The sequence below is a fragment of the Mixophyes fleayi genome, chromosome 6 (genome assembly GCF_038048845.1).
Source record: "Mixophyes fleayi isolate aMixFle1 chromosome 6, aMixFle1.hap1, whole genome shotgun sequence".
In the NCBI taxonomy this organism is placed as follows: Eukaryota; Metazoa; Chordata; class Amphibia; order Anura; family Limnodynastidae; genus Mixophyes; species Mixophyes fleayi.
Genome location: NC_134407.1, coordinates 38,080,017 through 38,094,536, shown reverse-complemented (window position 1 = coordinate 38,094,536; position 14,520 = coordinate 38,080,017). Strand labels below are relative to the sequence as shown.

At 40.1% G+C, this 14,520-nt stretch overlaps 1 protein-coding gene across 1 annotated transcript; it reads right to left on the bottom strand.

Annotated features, from left to right (window-relative positions):
- Positions 1-3,821: 3,821 nt before the first annotated feature.
- On the bottom strand, positions 3,822-12,674 carry GABARAPL1 (GABA type A receptor associated protein like 1). Its single transcript, XM_075216317.1, has 4 exons — positions 12,486-12,674; positions 9,822-9,900; positions 9,604-9,722; positions 3,822-6,470 (listed from the first exon to the last, which is right to left on the bottom strand). Exons 1-4 carry the CDS (start codon positions 12,573-12,575, stop codon positions 6,405-6,407), a joined length of 354 nt encoding a protein of 117 aa, XP_075072418.1. The 5' UTR covers positions 12,576-12,674; the 3' UTR covers positions 3,822-6,404.
- Between the last annotated feature and the right edge of the window lie 1,846 nt (positions 12,675-14,520).

Below are 14,520 nucleotides of genomic sequence, written 5' to 3'. Positions count from 1 at the left end.
TTTGCAAGGAAACGCATTACAAATACTACAATGCAGCCATTTTAGCTTGGGCGTATTTGAACTGGCTCTAACCCGATTTGCCTTGCTCAAAAGTTTGAGAATTTACTACATATATTTTCAAAGCACTTCAATTAACTGGTTAAAAAACACTTTAAAACAATTTCAAGCATCTCTAGTATACAATTGGGAGTGCTACTAGTAGTTAATTTACATAAACCAGCTTACCATTGCAATGTAGTGGTACTTCAAATTGCTGATAATCTATGAGCAACTGTGTATCTAGTTCTAGGTTATGATACTTCAGAACTTTAAGAGAAGGCATGATGTTCTATCAGAGAAAATCCCCCAGCACACTGCTATAACCAGCAATGGAGCTGCCATTTCTACTTGTACATAAAAATGCAGACATCTCAGTTGCACACATTTGTAAATGCATGGAAAGCCACCCGCCACTTCCATGGCGCTTCTTCTAATAGGGTGGTGCCTACTCTAAACAGTGAGAGTCCCTATATTGGGCCATACATATATGTGTTTTTAAATTGAGAGCTAACTTACCAAGAGGTAGCCCAAAAGCCTCCAAATAACAATACAGCACCCACACTCCCCATCAGCTACCGATACCAACATGCCTCTCAAACAAACAATACAAAAGTGGAAGTTGCTCAATCAATTTATAGGCTCGTAGTAGGTGCTTGAAAGGTTATCCTGAAAGGAACAAATACAGAACAAATCCCCCAGCACATTGCTATAACCAGCAAAGGAGCTGCCATTTCTACTTGTACATAAAAATGCAGAAGTCTCAGTTGCACAAATTTGCAAATGTATGGAGAGCCACCCGCCACTTCACCGCGCTTCTTCTAATAGGGTGGTCGTAACTCGAAACAGTGAGAGTCCGTATATTTGGTCCATACATATATGTGTTTTTAAATTGAGAGCTAACTTACCAAGAGGTACCCCAATAGCCTTCAAATGACAATACATCACCAGCCTCTCAAACAAACAATACAGTGTTACGCTGACAGTCAGTACACAAACTCACAGAACTAGTTGGCGGAGGTCTTCACCTTTAGCATCCGCCTTTCCCATAGAGCTTTATACGCTCACCGGTACTCAGATGCCCCCAGGACTTATCTCCAGATGTAGTGTGAGTTTGTGATACAAAACTGTAGCGAAAGGCCAGGAGGCAGCGTAGATGGCAGCGAATGGTCAGACGAAAACCAAGGTCAGGGGTCACTAGCAAGCAGGATAATCCGGAAACACGCCAAAGGTCAGGGTCACGAGCAATATAGCGGGGTCCAAGGCACAGGCAAAATGAATCAAGGTCACAGGCAAAGAGGCAAAATCCAAGGTACAGGCAGGGGTCTTACACGGCAAAGACAATCCAAAAGGTATACACCAACAGCACAGGAGCAGGTAGCAGGCAGTAAACTGGAAGCTATAACCGGCAGGGAGGCTAAGCCCTCCCTGCCTTATTTACTGAGACTATCCAATCAGGGCTTAGCCCTGTAATCACTACCAGGCCCCAGCTAATTAATTAATAATGGATTTAATCAGCCCTGTACCCAGCTGCTTAGTGTTGCTGGGGCGTGCTAAACGAGCGCTCGGCGTCCGGCCGCTGCCCTGGCAACGGTCGGGCCGAGTACAGGTAGTGACGTCCCGGTCGTCATAGCGACGGCCGGGACTCAGGTCAGAGAGACGCGGCGGCTGGGCACCGCCGTGGTTCATAACATACAGAAGTGGAAGTTGTTCAATCAATTTATAGGCTCATATCAGGTGCTTGAAAGGGTGGGGTTATCCTATGTTCTATGCCAGTGTTGCCAAGTAGTCAATTGAGGTGTACTGGTTGACGCCGAACTGCACCATGCTGCAATCATCAGCACCTGTGAGTGTGTAGCACGTATAGGCCTGTATGACCCCAACAAGGGCACTTCCTTCCAGTTGCTTAACATAGCTTCAGGGTCATTCAGGATCAATGAACACATGCTCAGCCCTGAACTGACTCCAGAAAATTAAGAGCATGTGGAGGCATCAAGGGTGGGTGTTATCTGTACAACATGTGCGGGCAGTTGGTGGCAGAGGACCCCTCTCTACAAGAAGGTGGCTGGAAGTTGCGTGGAGCAGGTGGTTGACAGTTTGGGTGGTGTCACCGTGAAACAGGTGCTGGCAGTTGGGGAGCGTCCCTCAAAAAGATTGGGCAGCACGGTGGCTTAGTGGTTAGCACTTCAGCCTCACAGCACTGGGGTCATGAATTTGTTTCCCGACCATGGCCTTATCTGTGTGGAGTTTGTATGGGTTTCCTCCGGGTGCTCTGGTTTCTTTCCACACTCCAAAAACATACTAGCAAGTTAATTGGCTGTTATCAAATTGACGTTTGTGTGTGTGTGTGGGTTAGAGAATTTAGACTATAGGCTCCATTGGGACAGGGACTGATGTGATTTCAGTTCTCTGTACAGCGCTGCGGATGGTGATGATGATGATGATCTCTGCAGATGGTTTGGAATGTATGGGGGGGGTTATATTTCTAAGTAATATGTAATTTGCAATGTAGGAGCAATATTTCTCTGCAACAAAAAACAGAAGTAACAGAAGGGTGCAACATTAAAAAGTATCCGTTTGGGACTGAAACTTTGGTGTTTTACAAGATGCACTCATGAATAAAAGGCAAGAAATGAAGTATAGATGTCTGTCATTACTTTGTGCAGCCTGTCCCTTTGTGAAGGGTCGATCTGTAGGTCATATTGCAATACTCAGTCAGTACGTTTTGGGAAACATGTCAGGTGACAATGACTTGTTAGATAACAGAAAGGCAGGAAGCTATGCACAATATTTTTGAGATGGCAGGGGGGCAAAGGCCTCAGGATCCTCACCCTCAAATAACTTGATTACACTAAGAGGTAGATTCATCAAATCTTCTAAAAAAGGAAAAGATGTTTAGCCCATAGCAACCAATCAGATACTACCTATCATTTTCTAGAATGTACTAGAGAGATGATAGCTAGAATCTGATTGGTCACTAAGAGGAAAAACCTCTACTTCCTTTTTATGAGGACTGATCAATCTTACTCCCAAGACTTTCCTAATTTTGGGCTTTAGGGAGGGGGGGGGTTCAGGTGATGGATAACAGTGATATTAAAAGCGGCTGCGAAGGCATCTACTTTCCTAAGAATAGCACTGACACAATTATTTAATAGACTATGCTGTAACACTGTAGGTGTTCCAACAAAGACATTTTAAAGACTATGATGAGATTCATCTACTTTTATATAATAACACACTTAGAAATCATTATTATTTTTTTTAAGCCCAGTACTTGCACAAGCATGACAATTATGTCCTCAAAAACTCCATTTCTTGTCTGTCATTTGTCCTTGCAGAGGCTGAATTGTTCTGGTGCTTATACTGAATTATTGCATATAATTTGTGATTTAATTGCATACTTGCATTCATTAATCTGTTCGATTTTACCCATGTCTGATGCTGAATTTTATAGTATGCCTGCGATTCGTCCTGCTGATTACATCCATGCATTTATTATTCAGCTCCTTTGTTCCTACGTACCTGTATTATGCTTACTGTTGTCATGTATGTCATTTATGTCAATTATGCTACGGAATCTGTGGCTTCATACAAATAAACAATGATGATGATGTGAAAAGCTATATAACAGTTCTAGACTAGATAGAATAGCTTGATAGAAAAAATAAACATTATAAGCAAAAAAATATGCATGATAAACTAGAAGATCAATAAAAGGGCATAATTCATACACATTTGTTTCCTGCGCTATATAAAACATTAAGCCTGGAATCAGCACCATATACTTAAGTTTTACAATTTTATTCAAATATAGCGATACAATCAGAACTGTTTAATGAGACAGGATTAAATCAAACAGACATAACAGAACTTGTAAACATAAAACAATTAAATATACAGTTTCTTGTAAACATAAATCAATGAAATATAGTTTGAAATGATGAGAAAAGGAATTCATTTGGTCATAGTGAAATCTTCACACTTAACAATGAATGCTATGCAGAATATATTTACTAAACTGCGGCTTTGAAAAAGTGGAGATGTTGCCTACAGCAACCAATCAGATTCTAGTTATCCTTTATTTAGTACATTCTGCAAAATCACAGCTAGAATCTGATTGGTTGCTATAGGCAACATCTCCACTTTTTCAAACCTGCAGTTTAGTAAATATACCCCCTGGACTGGCATACCTTTAAAATATCTTTCATAGAGAAAATATATACATATATATATTTTTTGTCATACATCCAACTAAAAAGGGCCACTAACTTCCTTAATAACAGTAATAACAAGCAATGCTTTTTATTACTCTATCTTTGACAATATCATCAGTATTTTGGACCAGAGCTTTCCTCTTATGGGCCCAATTTCTTCATCCCTCTTAGCTTAAAAAAAAATAAATCATTTTTTTCAGACTTAAATAGAGATATAAATGGATAAACATATCCAACGGGTCCCAAAAGTCTCTATCTGGCTTCTAAATTCAATATAATCAATTTTGTACATTGTTATAGATTTTGGAGATTTTTGTGTTTCCTATAACTACAAACATTAAGCTATGTTTTATTTTCATTAAGGTCTGAAACTACGCCAAGGCGTAAGTGTTAGTGAGGTGCAGATGTACCTGAAATCCATGGATACGGTGAGCTGGGTCCGTGTTAGTGCTTACTTGGCCAGGCAATTTTGTGTTCATCATGTTTGGTGTGAGGCTGTACAATATGTGTGGGTCACATGTACACAGTATGTTTATATGATAATTACATCACGCCGCATGTGGGATCGGGTGCAGGTCATGTAATGCAAAGTTAGCATATATCCGGATAGTCCCGATTTTGGAAGGACTGTTTCTGTGGCCTATCCCTATGTAGTTGTGACTTTGTGCATTGTTGGGATGATCTGCGTGAAGATTTTTTTGTGCAAATACTGCTTTTTTTTTAAAAAAAAAAAATGTCAAGTTAGTGTTGTGTGCAGGCTAATAGTTATATAACTCGTGTCTCAGTAGTGAGTGAGTGTTCACTAATACAAGCAAAAGTGAATTTTCTTAAACTAAGTGTTCCTCTTTGGCCAGTTCAGGAGGTACGTTTTGGATGCTAAGTTGGGGCCTATTAACTGCTATTTGCTTCAGATGTAATTATTTCTTTTGATTATCCAGTAAATATGATGAGGTAAAGAGCACCATTTTCATTATCAATTAACAATAAATTATGGATTTTCTAATTGGCTACATTATGCTATACAGGTCCTGAATAGAGAAGGTCTAGGGCTTCTCACACAGCAACAGTGACCTGTACAGATACACTTCTACCTCCAATATTTATCACCACATAAGGAGTATCATCCCTCATATAGATAATATTATAGCAAAAATAAATAATGACTGAAACACAAGTAAACAATGAGTAATTAAAATGAGCTGAGTCACGATTTAAAAATAAGGAAGAAAATGTCCATTATATGTACTCCACACTGCCACCTAAAGGACACTTGCAGTACATCATTCATAGAGCGCACTGCAATAAAAATCCAGTTAAGATTTAATGAAACATAATAACAGCCATAATTAATTTCATACTAACAGTACATTGCTAATTTATCTATGAATGCTACCTGCTATATAGTGTTTTTTTACTTTAAATAATTGTGTTGATTTTTAGCAAATTGATGTATTGATTTAACAAAAGAACAACAATATGATACTTAAAAGAAAGTTTCTGAAACTGGAAAACTTCACAAAATAATATAGGTTAATATAACTAGCTGTGGTGGGGAATGATATTTAAGCCAGTGTTTTTTTAAGTTCTGTCTCTCTCTTTATTTTACCCTGCACGTTTTTAATGATTTATCGGCAGCTGGGTAAAAGGCTTTTAAACTCCCTGTATTATACTGAATGGGGACAGTGATGTCTACTGCACAAACAGGAAAGAGTTACATGTTGCAAATGACTCCAAGTTCTGGTTTGATGGAAAATGATTGCGGGAGACCAAAAGATTATTTTTATACATTCAATATGTGAGACAGTAACAAGACTATTCGGTTCTTAATATGGAAAGTGAAGTGCCATGGAACTACTTAGCCCCTGTATTCCCATTCATGTGCACCGACGAGTTGTCTAGTCTTTATTATTTAATACAAGTCATTCATATCTTCAAGCCTTGGGGTATTTAACATTTATTAATAAATCCCTGCCCTAAAAGTTGTGAATTCTTAGCAGTGAGCCCCTCCCCCATTATGCCCTACCAAACATCCCAAGACAACCAGCCCGACAAGCAGGTTGAATGAACTGTGCAGTCCTAGAGGTTGAGCGTTCTGTGATATGATAGGTGAGGGTGTTGATGGTGTTCGGATGGAAGGATCCACACTTTGTGATGTCACTTGCCATACACGCTCTCATCACTGTAGGCCACGTACAGGAAACAATCTTCCTCGTGGTTATCCTGAGAAAAAAAAAAATCACATATATTTGTTAGCGTCCATAGTGTCAAAATGTTTAGCAAATGTTTTGTTCAATGTGCTCTTACCCAATAGTCAAAGGGCTTTACGATATACAGCTGCCCCATAGGATAGACCTATTACTGTTACAGGGTCTCACAGAATGGCCAATGTCTAAGCGTAATACTTGTATCACATATAACTGTCCTAGTGGTTCAGCATTAATGCTTTTATCTCATTCCTATGGCCACATACGGGCCAAGACTGTCACTCGCCCCAGCTCTGAACAACAGTGTCCATCTCCTATTTGACTACACAACATACACAAAATTGGATACGTCTGTAAGTCATTTGGACCTGTTAATAGACACAAAGTCAGCAGTCATCATCCAACCAAACTTTTGGGCATGTCCAAATATTACCAAATTTATCTTGAGCATGGCAATCATTTTGTGGAAATACATTTGATATCGGGCCAATCTGCAAATACTGCGTGTGTGGTCAGCATAACCCTAATGCTGTTATCAGCTGACCCATGGACTAACTCTAATAGTGTTATCATACAGGTGCCCCAAGACATACTCCCAATGTGGTTACCTCACTCAGATGCCCTATTACGCTACTCTAATGCTGTTACCTCAAGCTAGTGACCCAACATTAACGCTCTTCCCCAAATCAGCTGCCAGTGATGTTGTAATAGCACTGTATACTGCAACATGACCTAACTCTATTACTATTATCTCATATACTAGCCGGCTGTGCTAGTATCTCACTTAGCTGCCCCATGGTCTAACCTTACTGCTGTTACCTTAAGCAACTGCCTTCTGGCCTTGTCCTAATGATGCTGCCTCAAAAGCCTCATGAACCAACCCTAAAGTTGTCATAATAAAGCTGCTCAGTGGTTGGACCCCCAGCACAGTATACACTTACCTCATTCTACTGTTATCTTATACAGTTTACTTATGGACTAACCCTTAAGCCTTATTTCACTACAAATAGCTGCCTAGGAACTACATGTAATACAGACACCTCACACATCTGCCCCTGGTCCAACCCCACCGCTGTCACCTCACACAAATGCCCCATGAGCGGGTGTAATAAATACTCTGTTGAAGTCAGCTAATTGGATAAAGTAATTTCAATTAATATCTAACAACTTGGCCGTCTTTGTCTGAAAATTACGCGTATAGCATGCTACAGCGTGGAGAAGCGTATCCAGCCGTAACACGTGGCAATAACAGGTTTTACACATTTACACGCATTCACACGAACATGCACATTTGTAATTAGTACCCACTAATAGTAGTTCTTTATATCAAAATGTAGCAATATTTACAGTTAATATTATAAGTTATATACATGTTAGTGAAACCAAAGGTTCAGGTTACAGGAAACATGTCATGTTTAGTATAATTTTAATCCCCTATTTATCCGCAGTTGTCCGAAGGGATCGCACATTGCATACTCTAGTTAGCGATAATAGGGAATAAATGTTTAAAATGATACTGTCTGTGTAATATAAATAGACTAGTTTAAACTGGATTCTTGGCGGGAAAATTGGAGTGCATCCCCTGGAGAGCGGATCCCCACCTTTGGATATTTTCGTTTGAACTGGCCTATGACCTGCCTTACACTGGACCCTCCTGAAGCCTGGACCTATAGAAGCAAGACACATCATCTGCATTGTTTTACTGTATTCACTGACTGTATATAAGCAGGGGCTCTGGACCTAGTGGACAGTCTACTTGACCACAGCCTTCAGACCTGAATGACTGTACACTGGATCCAGGGCGCCTGTGATAAGTAACAGCTGTACTTATTTTATTCCAATTTGTTATTCTGCTACTTTTGGCTATTAAATCACATTATGCTTTGGAACCACATTACGACAATCGTTATTGGATAGTAACTAGACGTGCATAACAACTCTTACTTCATAAACTACTCTATAACTATTGCTAATGATGCCACCTGAAATTAGTTCATTTAGCTAAACCTAATTATAATGGCTTATGCACACACAAGCTTTTAATTTACATATTCCACAGTCGTTTTTAAATCCTAGCAAATGTGGTTGGATGCCAATAGATGAAATAAAGCACGTACATACACTTTCTGACAAGCGTTTGCCTCCAATTTAACATTGCCCGCAGCGTTCTTAGAGCTCAGTTAAATAAGATGGAGTTCTAAGGCAGCACTCATCAAGTACATAGTAACTTATGCTGTAAGAAGCTCTGACAACACACTTTGAGTGCTCTTTTCAAAGAGTTAACAAGTAAAAGGTTTTGTCTACACTTTTAACAGGTTTTTTTTTTTGTGTCCCCAACGCCCATGTGTATGAGGCCTAATGCTCTTATCTACAAAATCTGCCACACAGACTGACCTTAATTATATGAAGTATTATTAGGACTAACAAAAAGCTGCTAGTTAATACTAGCTCACACAGTTAGCTCACTCATGTGTGAGCTAACCTCATGTGTAAGGTTAGCTCACACATGAGCTAACCTGATTTTTATATTATCCATCTGCATCAAGGACTCAAACTGCCTTTAATATTGTTACATCACACAAATGTCCCATAGACTAACTTATTGCTGTTATCTCATACAATAGCTCTATGGACAAACACTGATGCTGGTACATAGAGCTTCCCACAGGCCTGTACGAATGGTGCTATAATACAAATGCCCACAAACAAACCCTAGTGCTCTAATCAAATTATCTTTTCTCAGATACCACTAACAGGGGCAAACTCAGGATTTGTAGAGGGGGGTTTCCACACCACACCACCAGTGGGAGTAACCAGCATGCATGGGGGCGTGGCTATAATATTAGACAGTGCTTGGCTGCTCTCCAACTCTTCCTATCCCCATAATATACATGGGCAATGCTGCATGCACTACTGTTAGGTGCACGCAGCTCTCCCTTTTCAAGCAGAGCCGTGGGAAGCGGGGGCAGGGTCCAGCCACCTCAATTATACAATGCCCAAGGCTTGGAGGGGGTTTCCAGGCACTAGGAAACCCCCCTTGGTTTGACTATGACTAACTAATGCCAATGGTGATGCCTCATAGGCTTCCCCATACCCAATTCATATGATATTTTATGAAGTTTCTCTAAATATAACCCTAGGCAACTTACCTCATAGAGCTGCCCCATGGTAGCGCTGGTGGGGGGAATGGTGTTGTTCACAAAAAAGAAAAGTGCGTCTTCAGGGCGAAGGTGAATGCGCTTCCTGATTAGGAAGTAAAATTGTCCAACTAGAGGTTGCCAAAATAAAAAACACATACAATCCATCAACACTCATAGTTAAACAAATGTTTTTATGTAGATACGTGGGATGGGTAATAGTTTCATACCAGTGAGGTCCGACGGTACTAGGTATTTCCTCTTGTCCAAGTCAGGGACTCGAGCTTTTGGAGCCTTTTCTACGATAACCTATAAAAAGCCAAAACACTTCCATGTATACACATAATATGATGACAAAAATTATGAGGGGACAGCCGACATGGGGCCTATTTAAGTCTTATACCATGAGAAATAGCTGTTTCAGCATAGTTTAGGCATATTTTAGTATCCTAGTCATTTAACAAATGCCTAAAGCAGGAGATATCAGAGATATCTACTGTATTAGACTAAAAATTGCAGAATACCGCATGACCCCAAAGATCGCGTTAGCCATTCTGTCCTATGAAAAGAGCATTGCGGAAGAGGAATCTTTGGATCCATCCCTGGCAGGCTATGTACTCTCTCCTCCATTAAATAACGAAATTGACTCCGCGCATGTGTGACCTAAGCTCATTCACGCACAGTAAAGTTTTCAGGTCAGTTACCAGAAATATTAGTGAAGCAAAGTCATCGCTGGGACAGCCTCGTATCGGATGCGCTGTCCCGGCATGACTTTTTAGTAAATGGCTACAGTACATCATTCCTTATTCAAGTAATAAGAGATGATAATCAGCAAGGGGAAATGTAAGCAACAACAAATAGTCCCTGTGGCCTGTAAAGTTTAAGGGGTATATTTACTAAACTGCGGGTTTGAAGAAGTGGAGATGTTGCCTATAGCAACCAATCAGATTCTAGTTATCATTTATTTAGTACATTCTACAAAATGACAGCTAGAATCTGTTGGTTGTTATAGGAAACATCTCCACTCTTTCAAACCCACAGTTTAGTAAATATACCCCTAAATCTTATGTAACTCTTTCATGTCATTTAAATGTGATGAATTATTTCTGTGTTCACAGCTGTGCATTAAATAAATTGTTTAATAATGAAGACATATCTATTATACTGATAAATGCTGGAATTTAGACTGTGTATGCAATAAACCTCCCGATTGGTTGTCATAAAAAAAAAAAAAATTATTCAAAAATCAATAAAAGCACAGGGGAGTTTCTGATACTGTAAGAAATGGAACCAAGTTTCTTTACATATAATAACCGCAAATAAATACAGAGTATAAATGGAGCATTTTTAAAAACTACTCCCAGGTTGTTAACACAGTATGAACCCTCGAATAACCAACCCTGTCAGAATCTGGAGGGTCGATTTAATAAGATGACCATAGGGTTTGGGCTGCCTCAGCCATGTTTTAATCCAGCCCTGAATATTAAACATACGTTGTGCCAGATGTCAGCGTGCCTAATTTGGGAACAGAACAGCCCGGAGTCCTCGGGGAGCCAGTGGTAGATTATCACTGTCTCCCCTATACACACAGGTGTCCTAGATCCTGACTGTGTTCAAGATAACCTCAATTTTCGTGTTTATGTCAAGGTGACGTTACATGACAGATACGACTTTATCAGGTAGAAATTTCCTTTTCAAACAGTGTTGTGAGGCCCCATGTCCCATGTTTCCCCTAACTCAGGAGCAAGAGATCTTACATTATTTATACAATCACTATGAACAAGAGATGTTATCCTGCCAAGGAACAACAAAAGTGTCAAAATAAAACACAGTTATCTACAAAAGAAAAGCTGGCTAAAATGATGAGCCTTTTTGTATACACTGATATTTTATATCAGTTATGAACTAAATGGAGTGCACTGGCAATGTCCAATGTATATGCACATCATATAATGTCATACTGCATGAGAATCCAGGTTTCAGCATCCCAGCAGCCAACAGCACGCTTCACGTAATATTGAAGGGGTTAAATAAAAGACAAGCACCAGATAAGCCCTCCCCTCTCATTGCAGTGCTGATTCTGGGAGAGGAGGAGCACTGTGCGCACCATCTTTCCCCAGGGTACAGATTCAGATGGTGGTGCACGGATTCGTCCTTCACTGCTCATATATTTAGGGGGTTTTCATGAGTCACCTTTAATCTCTATAATACAGATATTATATTCACCAATGCTGATGTTAAAATACTTTAGTTATGCACAATTCAACAAATGTCACAATACACATATGGAAAGCTCCACATGACAGCGAGCCAAACAAATATGGGATTCCCATTTATGTCTTCTGTAAACCTTTGGTATATGATGAACTGGGAGAACACATCAAGACATGGTCACTCCTACTCTTATTGTGATGGATGCCTAGTATGTGACAATGAGCAATGTGAGATATGAGCACAATCACCCTAAGCAATTCAAGACATGTAAAACTCCCTTCACATTCTACCTTTGTATGTTTCCAATAAACACCACTAAATCACTTGTAGTCACCTACCTGGGCAGGAAACTGATTGTGCTAAAACATGACCTATCATTAGTTTAACAAAAATACCTGCTATAGGGAGCAATACATTACACAAAGGGCCTAGTGTTCTGTCACTAACTGCAACGGATTCAATGTTATTCACAGCCAACACAATGGCTATCTCTGGTAACAATGAATGTATTCCCAGACATTTCCATATGCAGGAAAATGGCTAGTAGACCACTTTTTGTAAAACACCTTTAAATAATATATATATATAAAAACACAAAATATCCCTGTGAGTCAGAGGTTAATAATGCAGGGAGGCCATGAGGAATGAAGCTTCTAGACAGGTACACGGCTCATACTCACTGGCACTCTGTCTGGGTATTTCTTCCTAATCTTCTCACCCTCCTTCTTCCTGTATTCGTACGGATGATCCTCCTTGTACTGAAATTTCATGGCTGCCCCGTTTATTGTGTCCCAATGTGTACAGCAGAACCTTCCCTTTAAACCTCAATATTAGTCTCTGCTACAAAAGCAATGAGCCGGGGCATTGTGACGTCACAAGTCACTCCTTTGGGCTGTACCCTCTGAGCCAAACAAAGGACAGAGAATGTTAACCCCTCCTCTGCTGCTGGCAGTCCTCAGCTGTTCCATCTGTTGTAAACCTACAAGTTCTTGACTGCCCTGACAGTCGCAGGTTAATAGGGAATGTTGGGACTTGCACGTCTACAACAGCTGGGATTTATAGTTCCACAACAAATGGAGAGTCAGACTGTCACTGCCTGCAATATTGATTTGTATTGAGTGTTCATTAATGCGATCAATTAGTTTACTTCAACCTGTTGGATAAGGTGAATTATATTTATACAAAATACCAGTTGCAGTAGTGTCGCAGTGACAGTCCCTGCTTCTTCTAATTTTGCATGTGTGGTAAATAAGTTAATGTGGATGCAACAGTGTTATATAAAGAATAATGAAACACAAAGTTGCTATTCTGCATTAGCTGCAGGCAGGGAAGCAGTTAACCCCCATGGTATTTTCAGATGCTGTTTAGGGGAGGGTGTAAGTGATGCTGTGTTGTGTTGCTGTACTAACCAGTCTTGTGACATTGTATCACATGAGCTTAGAGAAGGTAAACAGGTGACTCAGCCAGTACAGAGGAGCAGGTGTACAGTGAATGTAGCTATGATAACATATATTCCCAATTACAGCATAGCCCTTGGTTACAGGGCCATCTTAACAACATTATGGGCCCCCGGGCAAAGCAGTGCACCGGGGCCCCTACCTTTAATATATATATATATACACACACTAAATGTTTTATTAGCGTGTTTTTTTTGGAATAATAGCATATTGTGACATAAAGTACTGTATGGATATTGGATATAGCCGTACATGTGTAAACCATAATAAGGGAGAGGCCAACAATAGTGTAACACTCATGTCCCACAACACACTTAATTTTGTGTCCCACTTCTCTCTGCTTGCAGCAGGCTATGGTGATAACATACACACAGTATGTATAAATGAATGTGTGTGAGAGGAAACAGGCTGGTATATTATTAATGATATTAGTCAGTGGCTGCAGGCCATTAGCACATGGACATGACGCCTGTTATTCCTGAACTGTCACTGACAGGTCACATGATTCTTTGTACCAGGAAACAGCTTTTTCTTTGTCATGACAGGACAGTGGTGAACTGCATTTATTGCTAGTATGTGGCAATGCAAAAGCAATTATCAATATTATTTCTTGTTGTGATAGATATTATGTAGTCATTTATTGTCTTCACACAACACTGGTTTCTCTATGATTCATGTCGTTCATTTTCAAAATTATCAATCAGGATCTTTACTCTATTTGGAAATTAAATGCATTTAGCACTGAAAGAGTATAAAAAGTAATATAATTTATAGTAAATTAAATAATTAAATGTTTATTATCCTGGCATACCTCTCAGCCATCCAGTTGTGTACTTGGGGTAGTACAAGAAGGGGAAGTTATGACAATGCAATAGGGCATGGTCATATCACGATGGGGTCGTGCCTCGCGATACTGAAAGGCTCAGCCACCCCCAACCTCTCCCATAATTAATGACAGTCCCCCCAGATTCGGCACTGTCCCTCCATGAATATTGGTGTGTCCTTAGCTCCAAGCTAAAATTCAAAACACCTTTTCTGTAATTCACCCTAATCATAATAACCAACTTTCCCAGTTTAGGCAGGACAGTCCTGGTGTGAGGGGGCGGTCCCTTTGTTCAGTGGATCAGGTATTTTGTCTCAATAACAGGACAGTTTGTGCCCCACTGATGTGTGCCCCTTCAACTGTATGCTTGGCATTGAAGGTGTGTTTTTAGAGGAAGAGGACTGGGTATGACTGGGCTCTAGGCACAGCCCTGGG

Excerpts from the sequence above, each read along its gene's own strand:
- GABARAPL1 (XM_075216317.1), bottom strand. The coding sequence starts at position 12,575 with ATGAAATTTCAGTACAAGGAGGATCATCCGTACGAATACAGGAAGAAG. Across the intron at positions 9,723-9,821 it reads AGTACCGTCGGACCTCACTG|TTGGACAATTTTACTTCCTA; the intron begins GTATGAAACTAT and ends GGCAACCTCTAG. Across the intron at positions 6,471-9,603 it reads CCATGGGGCAGCTCTATGAG|GATAACCACGAGGAAGATTG; the intron begins GTAAGTTGCCTA and ends TTTTTTTCTCAG.